The following is a 17,896-nucleotide window of genomic DNA, read 5'->3' as shown; positions in this document are numbered from 1 at the left end:
ATTTAATATCTCTGAAAACCGTAATGGCTTGGGCAGTGCTCACACTTAAGGTTTGGCTTTCCAAACATAACAGAAGTTATCAATATTATTTTCCTACATAAGCCAGCATCTATTTGGTAATGGATCATACCATGATGGTTTGTATTGGAGAGAGTATAGAGCAGGGGTAGGCAACCTTTTAAGCACAGTGTGCCAAAAAATGTTTTCAAAGAAATTGAGCGTGCCGATTTTATAACAAAAAAATGTCAACTTGACACTTCTCAATCAGGAAAAGGATTTTTTATAAAGTAAATCCTGTAAATTACTTGAGTAATGGTGACAAAATAACATCTTGCACTCTCACGCCTCTGATCAGCCCCAATTCCTGTACCTCCAGTTCTCAGATCAGCCCCAACTCCTGCACCTTCACACCTCCGATCACTGTATCCCCATTTCACCACTGTACTACCCTGCACATCTGTCCCACCACTGTACTACCCTGCACATCTGCTCCACCTCTGTAACCTCCCTGCACATTTACCCCATCACTGTAACACCTCTCATCTCTCCCATCACTAACTCCTGCACATCTGCCCCACCTCTGTACCCACCTACTCATCTGTATCATCACTGTAACCCCTTGCACATCTGCCCTACCACTGTACCACCCTGCACATCTGGCACATCAGCTCTTTTTTGTTCAAGTATTATCGTATTGTGCGCCTTAAAAACAACCACACCATCTTTTTCCAGAGCAGCCTGTATTTCTCCAGAGGTTACTTGTGGGTTTTTCATTGTATCCCGAACAATTTCTGTGGCAGTTGTGGCTGAACTCTTTCTTGATCTACCTGACCTTGGCTTGGTGTCGAGATCCCTAAATTTTACACTTCTTATTAAATGATTGAACAGTACTGACTGGCATGTTCAAGGCTATTGATATCTTTCTATATCCTTTTCTATCTTTGTAAAGTTTTATTACCTTGTTACGCAGGTCTTTTGACTGTTCTTTTCTGCTCCCCATGGCTTAGTATCTAGCCTGCTTAGTGCATCCATGTGAGAGCTAACAAAACTCATTGACTATTTATACACAGACACTAATTGCGATTTAAAACGTCACAAATGTGGGAAATTAACCTTTTAATAGCCATTTTAACCTGTGTGTGTGCCACCTTCTGTGTCTGTACCAAGGCCAAACATTCTAGGGTATGTAAGCTTTTCACCAGGGCCATTTGGGTGATTTCTTTTGTTATGATTTTAAAAGAAGCTAAAAAACTATGTTGATAATAAATGGCTTCATGTGATCACTATCCTTGAATAAAAGACAGTTTTTTGGCATGATTAGTTATATTTTCAATATAAATGCCAAAATTTCACAATTTCTGCCAGGGTTTTGCAAACTTTTGAGCACAGCTGTGTGTGTATAAAATATATAATTTTTTCTATTTTCTTTTTTTTTCTTTAAACAAAGCTCCCAGAAGTTCTACAGTAATTGCACAAACTGTCACCTGATTGTGGTTTTCTCAATCACAGTGAAATCCCTTCTTTCTGAGATTGGTATTGGCACCCAAGCGAGTCATCTTCCTCAAGATGGTGGGCAGGGCAAGCAGGACTGTAATTGATTGGCTTTAGCAGTGACCAATTACCGTCCTCCTTCTCCTGGAAACAGGGACCGCCCCCCTAGCAGAACTACACCCAATCTCTTCCCCATTGCAAGAGCTGACGATCACAGCTACAGCAAAGTTAGAGAACCAAACAATGTTTCCCATCTGTACAATGTGTGAGGGCACTTATCCTCCCCCTCAGTGCAGGTGCAGTGTGGGGAATTCTGAGATTGCAATGCATTAGTGCGGCAGAAGCTGTGTCTCACTGACACTTCCTGTGCTGCGCTGCTCTGCTAATGGGAAGGGAGTCGAGTGCCGTCAAAAGAGGCTTTGTGTGCCGCTTGTGGCACCCATGACGGGGGTTGCCTACCCCTGGTATAGAGAATGGGTGATTTTATGCTGTACTGATTCTTCATTCTATTTATTTTTTGTACTCTCTCAGATTTTAATTTGCATCATTTTGTGCAATGGTTAATAATAGCATTCACTATGCAGGAACTACGTGATCACAATGATGAACTGCAGATCCAGCTTGAAACCCTCCGATCCCAGCTCAGTGAAAGTAAATATTCACGCTTGCTGGGTAAGATGAAGGATAACAAGTTATTGCACCACAAGGCAAAAGAAAAGATCCATCAAAGCCATGGTAATACAGTACTGGTAGAATATTAAGGAACCGTACTATACTGAACTGTACTATGTTTTTTTTTCTTGCTCTGTATCTGTGATTATTTGCTTCTATTATAGCAGATACACCAGCAAAAAGGGGACTGGCCTCAAGGTTGAGAAGAAGTGTGTCTTCAGCAGGTTCAAATGGTAAGTAACTGACTGTGTTTGCTGTGAATCAGCAGACTATAAGTATGATCTTCCAAAAATGTAAATATTTTATATCCATTAATATTTTTTAGGTTTGTCAATTGTCATGTCTGAAGCTCCTTCTATGACCATGGAAGCTGAGTTGACAAAGCATCAAGTGAAAGAACTGCAGCAAGAAATTGAGGACCTTAAAATACAACTTGAAACAAAGGTTGGATGAACAGAGTATCTAATATATTGTGGAAATTTACAAATGTATACTGTACCTTCAGTCTGAAAATGTATTGATTCCCATTTAGGCAAAATGTCTTTAGTTTTTTTCTCAGGGGTATTTATTAGGTCAAATGGTTTATTGCACAGAAAAGACCATAAAATTCATAAGAAGTGTCTTAGTTCTAATTTGCCTTCACATGACAAATGTCAGTGTTGGCAACAGATACATGTACCTGTTCTGGACAGAGTACATGTCCATACTGACATGCTGACTTCAGTACAGCGGCACTCCCTGTCTGCTGCTGAAGGTGTCACGCAGACAGCTGAGCGGTGGGGGAGTTCTGTACCTGGGACAGGGGGCCGAGCCTGATTTAGAGAAGCCAGTTCCCCATCAAGTTCATTCCCCTTTTGTGAATGACGGCAAGCAGTGGGTGGATCCTTAGCCAATAAACAGCCTGCTGTCATATACAAGGCAAGTGCAGACTTGTTAGGGAACTAGTGTCTCAGCTTCCCCATGAGGCTCTGACCACTGCAGCGTCATTGGTTGTTAAGAGGCTGTCGGCTGTGTGTTGCGAGGGAGTAGCAGCGGGGAATATGAACTCTGTTACAATGTGGACAGGGACAAGCACTCTGCCTATCTCTGTAGCCAATTAAGGCCCCTTTCACATTTCCGGACAGCATGTCCGTATTTCATCCATCCGTTTTCGGATGAAATAAAGACATACATGCATCCCTATGGGATAGCGGGTGTCAGCGGATGAACATCCGCTGACACCCAATATCATCCGTCCTCGCTATGGTCTGATTCTGCAGACGGAGGAAAATCCTATTTTTCTATTCGTCTGCAGAGCAGATCGGATGAACACGGACAGACGGTCCGTGTTCACCCGATCCCCCATAGGGGAGAGCGGAGATCTGACAGGGCGGTCCCGGCACAGTGTGATGGGACCACCCTGTCATCCGCCGGCTTAGCGGGGATCAACGGAGCGATCCCAGCTGAGCAAGCGGATGTTCACGGGGCGGATCATCACGGATCCATCTCATGTGAAAGGACCCTAAGAGTAGGTTTTAATTACCTCCATTTTCATTATCTATGAACTGACGGTAAATGTTTTTAAAAGTGGCGCTATTAAGAACTACCTGAATCTGCCACACTTGTTGTTAAAGTTACCGAAACGGGTGGTATAGATATTTGAATTTAGCACAGGCCATTTCAAAGGGCCATAGTGCCAAAAAACAGTTCTTATATCTTTATTGGATTTCTATCGGAGCTTTTTAACTACCTTCTATCTCCCCTGCAGAGAGAAGTCACCAGTCAGTAAATACAAACACAAGGGGGGTTATTTACAAAAGGCAAATCCACTTTGCACTACAAGTGCAAACTAGTGCAAAGTGCACTTAAAAATTGCACTGAAAGTGCAGTCACTGTAGATCTGAGGGGTAGATCTGAAATGAAGGGAAGCTCTGCTGATTTTATTATCCAATCATGTGCAAGCTAAAATGTTGTTTTTTATTCTCCTTGCATGTCCCCCTCGGATCTACAGCGACTGCACTTCCAAGTGCAATTTTAAGTGCACTTTGCACTTGCCTTTAGTAAATAACCCTCATTTTTTTAATATAGGAAAGCACTAAACCATGAAAGGTCAACGTTAACCTGTTCTGGCATCCAGGGGGAGTAACCTAATGAAGTTAATCACATTAACACTAATATTTGTTTGTGCTCTAAGGCTGCAGGAAAGAAAATTGCTCGTTTCCCCAATCAACACAGTCGGTGTTGATTGGGGAATCTCTCCTGTGGAGCCATTGGGGTTGATTTACTAAAGACAAATATACTGTGCACTGCAAGTGCAGTTGCTCCAGAGCTTAGTAAATTAGGTAAAGCTTTACTTTGCAAAGAATACCAATCACATGCAAGGAAAATTAAAAAAAAAACAGCATTTTTGCTTGTACATGATTGGATAATAGAAATCAGCAGAGCTTCCCCTCATTTTCAGATCTTCACCTCAGATCTAGAGTAACTTCACTTGCAGTGCACAGTGTATTTGCCTTTAGTAAAAAATAGGAACAAGGTAGATGAGGGTTCCAGTTGCCAAAAATGTATAGAAAAAAATATAAATATAAAAAGAGAAAAGATAAGAAGGAATTGCTGCCTCTACATATTGCTGCCACCTAAGTGGAATAAAAAAATAGGGTTAAAAAGGGTGGAAGTGGTGCTATTCCTCTCTGGTTTCAGTGTAGTGGAAAGGAATTGCCTTGCAGTTTGTAAAACCTTTGGTCTATCCCAAACCAAACCAAATAAAAATGAAGAAAAAAAATGGAAAACTGTGAAAGATCGGTGTTATACCCTCTGCCTTTATAAATCAGGCTGGTGAATCAAAAAAAAATAAACATGTGGGATGATTTGGCCTTCCTTAGAAGATGTTATGGGATCCAAACCCCAAAAGACCCATGGTGTCAAAAATGCCGCAAATGTGTTAGACCCCCTGTCTATCTCAAACAGGGTGAAGATAATAAATATTCACAGTAATGTGGAATTTGTGTAATACCTAATGCAAGAATTAACAAGGTAAATTAGGTGTATGACACCCTCTGGTGGGTGTTTGGGATGATTAGTGTATCAAAAACTGAAGAATCTAAATCTAAAATTGAAGTAACAAAAATTACAAAAAATAAAAATGAATAAAGCCAAGTGAACTAATGTGTTGCCACCTCTAGGTTAGGGAATGTATATAATTCTTAATGTATTCAAGAAAAAATAAAGGTAAAATAAAAGAACATGTGTGTTTGACCCTCTGTATCAGAGCCCAAACCTCAAATTGATATATAATTAATAAATATACTCGGTGATACCGAATTGTGTTGTGTATCTAATGTGAAAAGCAGCAAAGTTGAGATGGTGTGTTACACCCTCAGCTGGGTGTTGAAGTGATTAATGTGTCAAAAACCCAACCGGTTGAATCTAAATGGAATATAAATAGAGCAAGGTAAGCTAGTGTGTTACGCCCTCTGAGATGGAGGATATTAAGTATATAAAACTTAGTGTGATCAAAAAAATATAAAAATGAAATAAGAGTTTGATACTCTGTGTCCGAGCGCAAACCTCAAGCAGGTATATCTGGATTTAAATGATACGAAGATACAAAATTAAAATAAATGGGATAAATAGTCCAACAGTTTTAGGTGATATACAATGAAAAGTGACTTTGTGCTTTAGACCAGTTTTTCGCAGCAAATCCTCCTCCTCCCTCCTCCCTCCTCCCTCCTCCTCCCTCCTCCCTCCTCCCTCCTCCTCCTCGTGATATTGTTTTTAAAAAGACTCAAGGATGAGTCAGGAAGACTCAGATGAAATCTTTATTTTCACTCCACAAACGTCTTCTTTCTCTCAGGACTCAGCTGTTCAATTTCAAAAAAATTTGCGGCATTTTTGACACCATGGGCCTTTTGGGATTTGGATCCCATAACATCTTCTAAGGAAGGCCAAATCATCCCACATGTTTAATTTTTTGGATTCACCAGCCTGATTTATAAAGGCAGAGGCTAAGCTTTTATATTTTTACAGTGACAGTTTTAGTAGAGTTTTCTAGGATTTTAATGCGGTCTTTACTTTTTATTGGGGGCTTGCTAGTTAATTTAAAAAAAAAAAGGGGGCGCTGCTCCACAGTGATCTTTGATCGCTTCATTGTTGTCCAGATAGATCTCCATCTCTTAAAGGTTGCCTACCCCTGGTCTAAACAAACTGTTTACTGTACTGACAGATGCAGCAGCTGTGAGCACTGTATAAACTGCATGTAGCTGGATACAGTATACAGTGCTGTGCCATGACAGCAGGACTGAGCTTTCCGAGCAGTCCCGGGACAAAATTGAGTCTGGTTGATTGTTTCTCAGCCATCCACAAGGAGCTTTGTATTTTCTGAATGCAATACAAAGCTTCCTCTGATTGGCTGAGGTGGAGAGGCAGGGGGATTACATCACAATCTCCACCTCAGCCAGTCAGAGAAAGCTTTGTATTCATTCCTAGAATGAGCACTGTTCAGCCCGACTTAATTATGTTCTGAGAGTTGGACAGAAAGTTTTTCATCTCCCTGCCAAAATACAGAAATGTATATTGTATGTAGCGGATGCTACATACAGTGCACATGGCTACTGCATCTGTTAGTGACGGAAATTGTTTGTTTGGACCAGCTTAGTCTAAACAAACTGTATAAACTTCCCTAAAACCTGGAGATCTACTTTAGGTGGATTTCACCTATCCTCTTGATTTTAAGGTATCTCTGATGCAAAATTCTTACATATTGTTGCCATTTCTAGGTTAACTATTATGAGAGGGAATTGGAACTTATGAAAGTTAACTTTGAAAAAGAGAGGAAAGACACAGAGCAGAACTTCAAGCTGGAAATCAGTGAACTTGAGGAGCAGAAGACTGACCTTGAGGAACTCAATGCAAAATATCAAGAGGTGATAGATGGTTTGAAAGAACAACTTCCCAAAACTGCTCAGATCCAGGAAATGAAGACGTTTGAGAAAGAGAGAGCTGCCATGGAAGAATATTATGCAAAGGAAGTGTCTGCACTGGGCCAGCGGCTATGCAGGGAGAAGGAGCAGCTAGAGGAAGAGCTAAAGAGGAGCCACCAGCATGAACTTCAGTCAATGAGGTCTGATATAACTTATTTACTCTATGGTATACTAGAGTAGATGCTTTGTGCTGGTTGTAGTGCAAAAACCCCATTCCCCTGCTCATGTCCAGTGACTTTTCTGATCCGTACTTCTGCCTCAACCTTGTTGCTTGCTACTGTTTTGTATTATATTGTGCTGTATGCAGCTGGACTGCAAGCTTTTGCATGTGTCACAAGAACCAGTTCTCAGGGACTTGCTTGTCATGCATGGCAATTTATGCCCTTATATGTTTTGTACGTCTTAATAACATCTGCCTCAGTATTACTTGTAAATCACTACTAAAATTGCACTTCTTGTAAGATAAATGTGAATTTTTATCACAAAATGCATGTCATTTTCCTTTCATTTGAATGGTGTGTTCTGTTACATCCCAGCCCTTCTGTCAGGGAAATTGGGACATTACTTAACACTGGTGCTGGGCACTTGTCACTTATTTTATTGGCGACTATTTAAATGTTATTAACATTCCAAAAAACTACAACCTTGCTGGAGATTTTTTTTACTTGCGCCCTCTGGATACACTTTAAATAATTAAATATTTTTACGTTTATAATTTGAATTTTGTCTTCCATAATTGGTTTTGTTCTATTCTAAACCCATGGTAAGAGCTCCTTGTTACTCCCGTGCTGCAGTAACATATACAATTTGCATGGTGACACAATAGTAGCCACATAGCCGTTAACCTGCAGTACTACTGTTTTAACATGTCTTACAATTGTAATCATGCTGGTGAAGACCTAATTGAGTATAGTTCTTCCATTAAATAGTGAATACATGGTTTCATACACAAAGCGCCTGCATTTTACTTTTTGTTTATGCAGAAAGTTTGGAGTTTAATGAAAAACTACCATTTTTTTGTTTGTTTAACACCCCAGGGGACCAAATGCATATAGCATTTGTTCCTGTTCTGATCAGTGGCCCCATTGTCCCTTTAAAAACACCTCCTACATGCTGGCTGTAACTCTACCCCCTTTTGAAGCTAAATTATGGATGTCCCTGTGGGGGGAGTTACAGCTTGCACAGTGCCCCACCCCCCTTAAAGCTAAGTAATCTGTCACTATTATGAATGAACAGCCAGCGCTGCTTGTTCATTCAGCGCTTTTGCTCTGTGTAAAGTATCTGCCTGTACGTGAGCAAGAAGCTGCATATACATCACACAGAGCCGTAACTCTGACTGATATTTTACTGTGATGAATGTACAAACAGTGCTGCTTGGTCATTGATAATCATGACAGACCAGTTGTGTGCATATCAGGGCTGCTTTTACACGTCCACATCCCTATGAGGGGTCACCGAGCGGCACTGTGTGAGCTTTCACTATTTACGAATGAATGAGCGATCAGTGATGTCAGGCCAGTGCCATGTATGAAACAGCCCAACATTGCTGTTTGCTCATTCATAAAACTGTCAGCTCACACAGCGCTGCAGGGGGGGGACCTTCGCAGAAGCAAAGGGACAGATTTGAACCTAGCCCTAGGAAGTCAATCAATCACTTCACATCCTTGAAATGAAAAATCAAATGAGCCAGGTGAAAAACTGCCAGCTAGACAGTTGCCTGTAAGATGCAGCCAGTATTCAATGGCAGCCACCTCTGTCAGAGTACAGTAGTCCAGAAGGGGGATTTGTCTATCTACACTGTATTGCATAGATGGAGGAATCTGTTCCCTTGCTCGACCTCTGTTGAAAGGACATGATTGGAAAACGTTTGTTGCAGTCTCTGATCAGTGTGCTCTGGCAGCAGCGGGATCTGCTGTGAGAAACAATGGAGTAGATTTACTAAACCCGGAGCACTCAGAATCTGGTGCAGCTGTACATGGTAGCCAATCAGCTTCTAAAGTTAGTTTGTTCAATTAAGCTTTGGCAATAAATTCTGGACGCTGATTGGATTCTATGCAGAGTTGCACCAGATTTTGCACTTTCCAGTTTTAGTAATGTCCAATGTCCTGTTGGGGAAGGGAGGGGGGTGGTTGGCCGTGTGGAATCCTCCACACCTTCCTTTTCTGGATGGAGGAAGCTGTTTGTTTTTTATCCTCAAATTAATCCTGATGTTCAGTTATCTTAAAGCAGCCCATCAGTTGCAATGTTTGCATGCCCTGAGGAAGAGTGTGCAATGGTGTTCCTGTCAAACACCAATAACATTGCATATTTAGTACAGTGGCTCCTCTTGAGCTGTCAGTTTTTTTTTCTTTCCTTCAGCCCTGCTGGGTTGAACGAAAAACAACTAGTAGTGTGTACCAGGCTTAACTCTGCCTATTGCACATCATTAGACTTCCTGCAGAGCTGCTGTAAGTGGAAAATGGAAGCAAGACTGAAAGATTATATTTCTTTAAATTCTGAAGCTGGAGAAGAATCTGTAGAAGCATGTGCACTGCTCTCTTGATGCATTAATTATGGTTGTAATGCTCTGAAGGGTTGAATTAATTTTTTTTATTATTACTGTGGGTGCCTGTATTGCCTTTTAGCAAAAAGTGGACTATGCATTAAACTTTTGCTGCTAGAGCTGTTTTTGCATTTTTGTGTACATCTATTAAAATTCACAGTTTAGACATGAATAAGGATGAGCTCAGGCGTGTTCGCAACCCGCACGTGCAAAGCCCGCCAGGAAGTCGGCACTGCACAGCGCTAATCGCAGGCAGTGAGACATTTCTCGATCTCTGCAGCCACAAATCGGGAAAATGTCTCACTGCCTGTGATTAGTGCTGTGCAGTGCCAACTTCCTGGCGGGCTTTGCACGTGCGGGTTGCAAACACGCCTGAGCTCATCCTTAGACATGAAGATTGGTTAAACCCTCCACACATAATATATTTTCTGAAAGCGGGGATCTTTGCGAATAAAATGGTGGTATTTTAAAGGCAATTATATAGGTCACATGATTATCAATGCATACTTTCAGTAAAATAAAATACAAAAAAGTAAATTTTAGTGAACACAATATATTACCTATTGGTAAAATTTAACAAATGAGGTAGACTAAATAGATGCCAAATATGTCCTGCCTTAAAATTGTGCATGCAAAAGAAATGGCAATAACCATTATGCCCAAAATTGTCCATAGGTGAACCTTTAAAAGACCTTACAGGTCATCAATTTAATGTTACCTATAAATAATGGCCCTTGAATTAATGTTCTCACTTGTGTAATGCAATCTGCGCTTTGGTACTTAGATGCTCTTGACGCGTATGTTCATGTGCATGGAGGCAGGAGGCTTAAAAGATGATTTTACAGTATCTTGCTTTAATTTTTTATTTTTTTTACTTTTTTTTTGTTTGTTTCATTTAACTTTATTGCTATCACATCAGGGGCAATGGCCCCTTTGTTATAGCATACTGTCTGTGACAGGTCTCCTTTAAGGAGATATCAGGGGTTTATTAGATCCCTAATGTAACCTTTGTGCTCCATTAAATTTTAGTTCTGGTTTCCTCTGTCAGGGATCTCCAAACTATGGCCCTGCAGCTGTTGTGGAACTACACGTCCCATGAAGCATTGTAAAACTCTGAAATTTACAGACATGACTAGGCATGATGGGAATTGTTGTTCCTGAACAACTGGAGGGCCATAGTTTGGAGACCCCTGCTCTATGTAAATACTATGGTACGAAGGCAAACTATATTAACTTACTCCACACCAGAGAATTTAGAGAGTGTGCATTGCTCTATTAGTGATCAATTTTCCAATGTTAAATATTCTAAGTATTGTTTTAAATTTATGGTAATGTACAGGATCTTAAAAGAGAAGTTTGGGGTTCATAAAACCTTATACTCGCCTCGATCTAATGCTGCATCTGTCCTCTTCCACCTCTGCACTGTGAACTGGGCAATCAAACACCACTGATCGCTCCGTTCTCTCCTCCACTTTGCCCCTCCAGTCCTCACTGGAGAAGGAGCGGCTGGTTCAGTCCCCCAGCGGTGCAGCTGAGAGGCCGAGCCAGCTGCCATTCCAGGCATCTGGGTGGATCCCAACTATAAAGTTAGGATCTTTCTCCAGCCTGGAATGGCTGAGTGACATCAGCTGACAGTGGGTCTCAGGAGGGCAATACAGACTGCCCTCCTGTGATCCATAGGAGGAGGGCCAAAAAAGCTTTAGCCATACTTCTCCTTTTTAAAAGATTTCTTTCATGATGCAAAATGCTTGTGTTTTTTTCAAAGTGTATTTATTTTGACAAAAGTATTTTAAAGTGCAACTATGCAAGAGATGTTTAATCATTTGGTAGCATTAACCTTTTACCCTGGTGTGCTAAAGTGACTATAAACCCTTTAAAAAAAAAAAACTAGGTTTATACTTACCTGGTTTGTGTTGCTTACCCCCTCTTTTGGGATCCCCCGTTGGTGCTCTCCATTCCTCGTCTATTGTGTGAGCCGCCCATAGTAAGATGCTGGGAGCACTCATGCAGGCTTTTGTCCCGAGCTGGCCTGTGTGCGTCCATAGACACACACATCACTGCCCGGCCCTTCCCCCACTCCCTCCCCACAGGATTTGACTGACACCACCAGGAGCCAGTGGCTTCCACTGTTCTCAGTAAAGCCTGGGAGGGTGGGAAAAGGGGGGAGAAGACCTGCAACTGGACAGATATAGGACTCTAGTAAGTGTTAGGCCCCTTTCAGACTGTGGCGGGGGCGGCGGCGCCGGTAGAGTGGCTCTATATTTAGTGCCACTTTACCATCGTTTTAGCAGCGCAGTTTTAACCCCCGCTAGCAGCGCTATGCCGGCGGTATAGCCGCGCTACCCCATTGATTTCAATGGGCAGGAGCAGTGCATACACCGTACCTTCACCGATCCAAAGATGCTGCTAGCAGGACTTTTTTCAGCGACCTTCCAGTGCACCGCTCCAGTGTGAAAGCCCTCGGGGCTTTCACATTGGAGAGACTGCAGCGGCTGTTTCAGGGCGCTGTAGCGTCTGCAAGCGCCCCAATGTGAAAGGGGTCTTGGTGAGGGAAACTAGTATTGGAAGATTTTTTACCTTGCAGAGAATGCTTTATGGAAAAAACCTTTAGAGTAATGGTGTCCAAACTGCGGCCCTTTGCTTACCTTTATCCGGCCCTTGGAGCACTTTTCCTCTTCCACTGACCCCAACATGGGCACATGATTCCACTGACACCAACAATAGGGCATCATTCCTGCTGCTGATATCAATAATGGGGCACTATTTCTCTCATTGACGCCAATGATGGGGCACTATTCCTCCCCCTAATAGCAAAGATACATTGTTTACTCCCACAGATACCAGGACAATTTCTATTAACTATGGCCACAGTCTGGTCCCCCTAAAGTCTGGAGGACAGTAAACTAGCCCTTTTGTTTAAAACGTTTGTGGAGACCTCTGCATTCAAGTTTAGATTAGAACCTCTTTAACTTTATTAATCACATTTGTTCAGGTGAAGTTGTTGTTCTGTAGGCAGATATAAATATAATGTGGGTGTGTCTGAGACAAGTTTCTATTTCTAACCTGTGCTATTGGCCAATAAACCGTCATTTTTTTTTTTGTCTTTTCATTCTTTCCACACAGCTTAGAAAATGAAAATGTAAAATCTGATTGGCTAGGCTCCAGTTTGAATAAAGTTGAGACAAAGTTTGTCTCGGGCACTTTTTATTAATCCCCCTCCCCAAATGTGACTTTAAAGAGTTTGCTGACACAGAGCATGTATGCTGTACTTTTAAGAACCTTTTCTAAGCTTTTCTAGCATGTGTGATTGACTGACTCTGCATGTTAATGTACTGTTTTGCAATACATGATCTAGTTAGTTTATGCCTGTACTGAAGTATGTTTTGTGCCAGTGGAAATGTTTAATTTTTGCTTATTGCCCTAAAGTAACAGTTATTTCAGATTCTTGGTATACGAGTTTGAAGGTTTACTGGGAATGCTAAAAATCTTAGTATTATGCCACCTAGCACTGTCTGCTTTGATCTATCAAAGACAGGTGAAATCCTGATTCTCACCTGCCCCTCCCCTCTACTCATCTATTCAGAGAAAGACTTATATTCATATTAAATATTTTCTGAACTGGGGAATTGAAGAGTGAGTGACCCCTTATCACTGTATGAGTGTCAGAACTCACAGCGGTTGGGCTGGAAGATCAAAGCCGACAATGGTTTGCATCATAATACAACTAAGAATTTTGGCATTCCCACTGGACATAGTATACCAACAATTAGAGGTAAATAAGCTGGACCCAGCAAACATCAAAAATTGTTTTTTTTTTCCTGGAGCTCAACTTTAAAATATATGTAAGCCCCCCATTACTAAAATCTTATGTCAGCTTTAAAATGTTAAAGCTGAATTCCAGGTATGGTTTGTATTGTATAGTTGCGTTTGGTTTAGCTTGGACCAATATAAGTATACATGTTTTCATACCAGTGGGGTTGCTGTGGAAACAGAGAATTACTTTAGTGGTGACCGTGATCTCTACCCTGCTGCATAGTATCCACAGGGGTTGATCGCTTGGCACAAATGCCCTGCATTTTTCTTAATGAATGCAAAGTGCTTTATAAATGAATGAGGTGGAGTGAGGGTGATGTCACAGGACCCAGAAGTCCACAGCAACTACTATAGAGATTCTCTGCTTCCACAGCAGTCCCACAGGTATGGAATATGTATGCATTGCAACAAAAAAAGAGTTCCCTATGCAGCATTCACCAATATTTATACAAGGGCACCTTAAACATTTGCTGACCACTGTACACATATATATGCGACCTGTCAGAAAGTGGTTATACCAAGATCATGGCTGCAGCTAGTGATGGCCTGTCTAGTAATAGTGACCTGGGTGTAACAAGAAGGGCCCACAGTGGTTCCCGAACTTTCTCGTTCCTCCGGGGAGCCTTGGACCATGGTGAACGGCTTGAATGGCTTCACACAAATGAGATGGAGGATAATTTGTTCCTCCATCTCCTCTGTGAGTAATGCAGCAAGAAGCAATAGTTAAGTTGCTTCCAGATTCAGATCTGTCATTCCTTGGCTGTTACAGCCAGTAAGCAGCTAACTGAGCATTCTGTACTTCTTTGACTGCTTTGAAGGGCATAAGAGCCACTGGGGGTCTAATAAACCCCTGATATTTCCATAAATAGTACCTGTCACCTGCCCAAAGCTATTACATAGGGGACTTGTTAGCCCCCTTACGATACTAATATTAAATAAAAAAACAAAGGCTAAGTGTCAGCGCCAATGCACATTGTACAGGCTTGTTCAACTGTTGTCAGCATCAGAAAATCTTGCTTGAGAAATGTCATGCAGACATCGCTGGAGCACATGCATATAGACAGAAAGTGGCTAGAAGTTACCCAGCACAAAGTATAAAAAAGGAGAAATATAGTATTGTGTTTAAAAGAAAAAAAAAATTCTTTATAGTTCACTTCAATTAGTATTTTCATCTACTTTCATTGTATTTAGTTACTGTGAGTTACTGCACTCTGTAGTGAATATTACTTTGCACTTCCTCATGAAATAATCACTGATAGTTTTACAAGTATTCATGTATTACTGAGGAGAGCCAAAAATCCTGGTTATTTGTGGTTGGTTAAATATAATGAATTTTCAATGTCATGTGAACTGTTTACTGCGCTCTAAAAAAAATATATTAACTTAGCAGTTTGCTTTTAAAGTTTTGTTTTTTGCTACTGGATACAGAATTTGTCAGTGATGGCTTTCTTAGCTAACATTCGATACATTAATGTTTTCTTACGGCATGATCTGGAAAATGCATGTATAATTATATTTAATTCAGGTGAACCATCCATTTGTCTATAGGGAAGAGGCAGAGGAAGAACTTGCTGAGAAACTGGCACAGCTTGAATCCCAGTATACCGAGTATTGCCAGTCATTAATACAACAGCATCTAAATGAAAACAATGAATTCTTGCAAAAACATGAGCTGGAAAAGAAGGCCCTAATACAAGATCACATGGATGAGATTAGCCGATGGCAAGAAAAAGAGAGGGCGCAATGGAAAAACGATCAGACAAACCCGGTCGAGAAACCAAACGAGGAACAAACTGGTATTTGTAAAACTTTCACTATTGAGAAGGAAATGCTAGAAAGCTACTACAGAGATCATATTAATAGGCTTAACCATGAAATTGAGGGTTTGAATGCACTTGTGCTAAAAGCCAAGAGCTCTAACCTAATTAAGAAAGAGAAGCAGTCTTTAGTAAACAGACACAGTGATCATTGTACAAGGGAGTACGAAGGACCGCATTTATTTTCCCTACAGGCAGCAAGTACAGAGCCAGAACATCAAATGATGGACAGTACAAATAAGCAACAGAACGAAAATGTCTGGCATCAAAGTCATTCTGCACCTTTACATGTACAGCACAAGCTGGTCTTGTCTGCTGTAGAAGTGCTGAAAGGAGAACAGTCCTTAAAACAAGCACAGGAGCATGTACTGATGATGCTGCAAGAGATGGAGAGCTTGGTAGCTTCCTTGAGAGCACAGCTGCAATATGAAACAAAGGCTCAAGAGACTCTTGTTGTGCCTCAGAAAGGATATGGTGAAGACCAAATACATCCGAGTAACCAATTTAAAAAAAGAGAAGACAAATGCATGTTGGCTAAGGACAAATCAAAAGACCTGACCTTTCAGTTGCTTGAAGGCGAATCTCCTGTCAAAAACCTGGAATCGGCACTTCAGATGCTTGGCAGGGAGGAAGAAGAACTGGAGAAACAGGTGGCAGTGTTAGCAGGCCATATTGGCTTGGAGTACAAGCTTATTAGAAACAAAGGACTAGAGAAAGAGCAAGGTGGAGATTGCGCACCTAAAAGTGAGTGCCATTATCTTATCGGAAATGTCAAAGAGCTTGTTGATGACAATCCCTCGTTATGCCGGCAGCTGTTAAGTAAGGACGACATATTAAACCTCCTACTTGGCCATCTCAGAGAAGCAATGAGTCAATGCCAACAGCTAGAACAGATAACAGCCAAACGAATCCAGGAATCCACTGACCAGCTTGAAAGAGAGAAGGACTATGTCAAAGGCAGGCTGTTTCAGCTAGAAGACTTGGTACGGAGGCTAGAGCAAGAAACCATTTCAAACCAGGATGAAAGGTTAGATGATGGATTTTTTTCCCATTTTAAACTGCACTGAATGAGCACGTAACACAATACTAATCCCTCCACTGACTTTTTGATTATGAGAAACTGTCTAGGCTGTCCAAGCTTGCACAACGCCTTATAAATGTTCGTAAGATCCCTATTTTTTTTTTCCAGGTTACTAATCAAGACAATTTGCAGGGTATTTTTTTACTGTTCATTGGGGACATTTATGAAAACGAAGTAAAAAAGGAGAATGTTTCTCAAAACTTTCATCGTCAAGACTGTATAATGTTCAGGTTTACCTTTTTATTTTTCCATGTTCATAAATTTCCCCTTTAAACATTTATCATTAACAGTATATATTTTTTATACTATAGGGGGCACTCTTTTTTCTATTCTTTTATGTTATGTACACTCTACTTATTCTTTGCTCACACTAACAAACCAGAAATTGAGAATTAAATTACAAATAGTGGTATAAACAAAAGTTTTAGTGTTTCACCTTGCTATGCTTTTAGGTATTATTATGCTACTGCTTAGCTTTGTAGTTTATATATTTGGTCTTATTTACAGTACTAAGTAGCAATCTGTTAAAAATGAAAATGTCAAATGCTGCTGTTCACTGAACATTGTTTGGTTAATAATTCATGTCTTAAGCACTGCTTTTATTGCTATAGTTATTTAGGACAACGTAATGCATTTTGAAAGATAGAACCTCGCTATTTATATCAGTGGTCTACAATCTGGAGCTGTTGAGCCACGTGTGGTTCTCTTCTTTTTGCTGTAGCTCAGGTTTTCCAGTTAGCATGTTCTTTGTACCAACCTTGTGGCCACACTTGACTATATTACTCTACAGTCCGTGTTACTTTTGTAACATATCATACATCATATGTGAAAAAAAAATTAATATAAAGCATAAAAAAATGTGATCCCAAAAATTATACCAAAAAAAAGTCCATAAGTGAAGTGGGTAGATGATCAAAATAAATTCTGAAGAGATGTGACACAGGTGAATCCAGCATCCACAGTGACTTGCACCCAAGTGAGGTATGAGGCTCCTTACCAGCTCAAGATGACCACCATAACAGTGGTCTCACCAGGCATTTGGGAAATTAACAGGTCACCCACAAACCTATGCCGATCTTTCCAGTATGTAGAACTCAAAAGACTTCACTTTTCTCCTAAAATATGTTGCAATCAATGTGCTTAGATCTCTCTCCCGGTCACCATTGTAACAGAATTAGTCCTTCCCCAAGTCTAGGTAATAGCTTTTTTGTAGAGATAGAGTGTGAAGCATTCAAACTTCTGTCAGCTATCTACATATATCTGTTACATAGATATATGTAGATAGCTGACAGAAGTTTGAATGCTTCACACTCTATCTCTACAAAAAAGCTATTACCTAGACTTGGGGAAGGACTAATTCTGTTACAATGGTGACCGGGAGAGAGATCTAAGCACATTGATTGCAACATATTTTAGGAGAAAAGTGAAGTCTTTTGAGTTCTACATACTGGAAAGATCGGCATAGGTTTGTGGGTGACCTGTTAATTTCCCAAATGCCTGGTGAGACCACTGTTATGGTGGT

At 40.8% G+C, this 17,896-nt stretch overlaps 1 protein-coding gene across 4 annotated transcripts in view; it reads left to right on the top strand.

Moving 5' to 3' along the window:
- Positions 1-17,896, top strand: part of NINL (ninein like) — a 267,972-nt gene that overhangs the window by 190,902 nt on the left and 59,174 nt on the right. Inside the window, exons 14-18 of one of the 4 annotated variants that reach the window (XM_073627983.1) lie at positions 2,076-2,226; positions 2,331-2,396; positions 2,489-2,607; positions 6,918-7,261; positions 15,025-16,320. In XM_073627983.1, the coding sequence (XP_073484084.1) occupies positions 2,076-2,226; positions 2,331-2,396; positions 2,489-2,607; positions 6,918-7,261; positions 15,025-16,320 (1,976 nt within the window). Of the gene's footprint in view, positions 1-2,075; positions 2,227-2,327; positions 2,397-2,488; positions 2,608-6,917; positions 7,262-15,024; positions 16,321-17,896 lie in introns of all 4 variants that reach the window. The other 3 variants (XM_073627982.1, XM_073627985.1, XM_073627984.1) reach the window with 3 other exon arrangements.

This window comes from Aquarana catesbeiana, linkage group LG04 (genome assembly GCF_042186555.1).
Source record: "Aquarana catesbeiana isolate 2022-GZ linkage group LG04, ASM4218655v1, whole genome shotgun sequence".
Classification (NCBI taxonomy): Eukaryota; Metazoa; Chordata; class Amphibia; order Anura; family Ranidae; genus Aquarana; species Aquarana catesbeiana.
The sequence above is the reverse complement of the archived record's forward strand: the minus strand, read 5'-3'. Positions and strand labels throughout refer to the sequence as shown.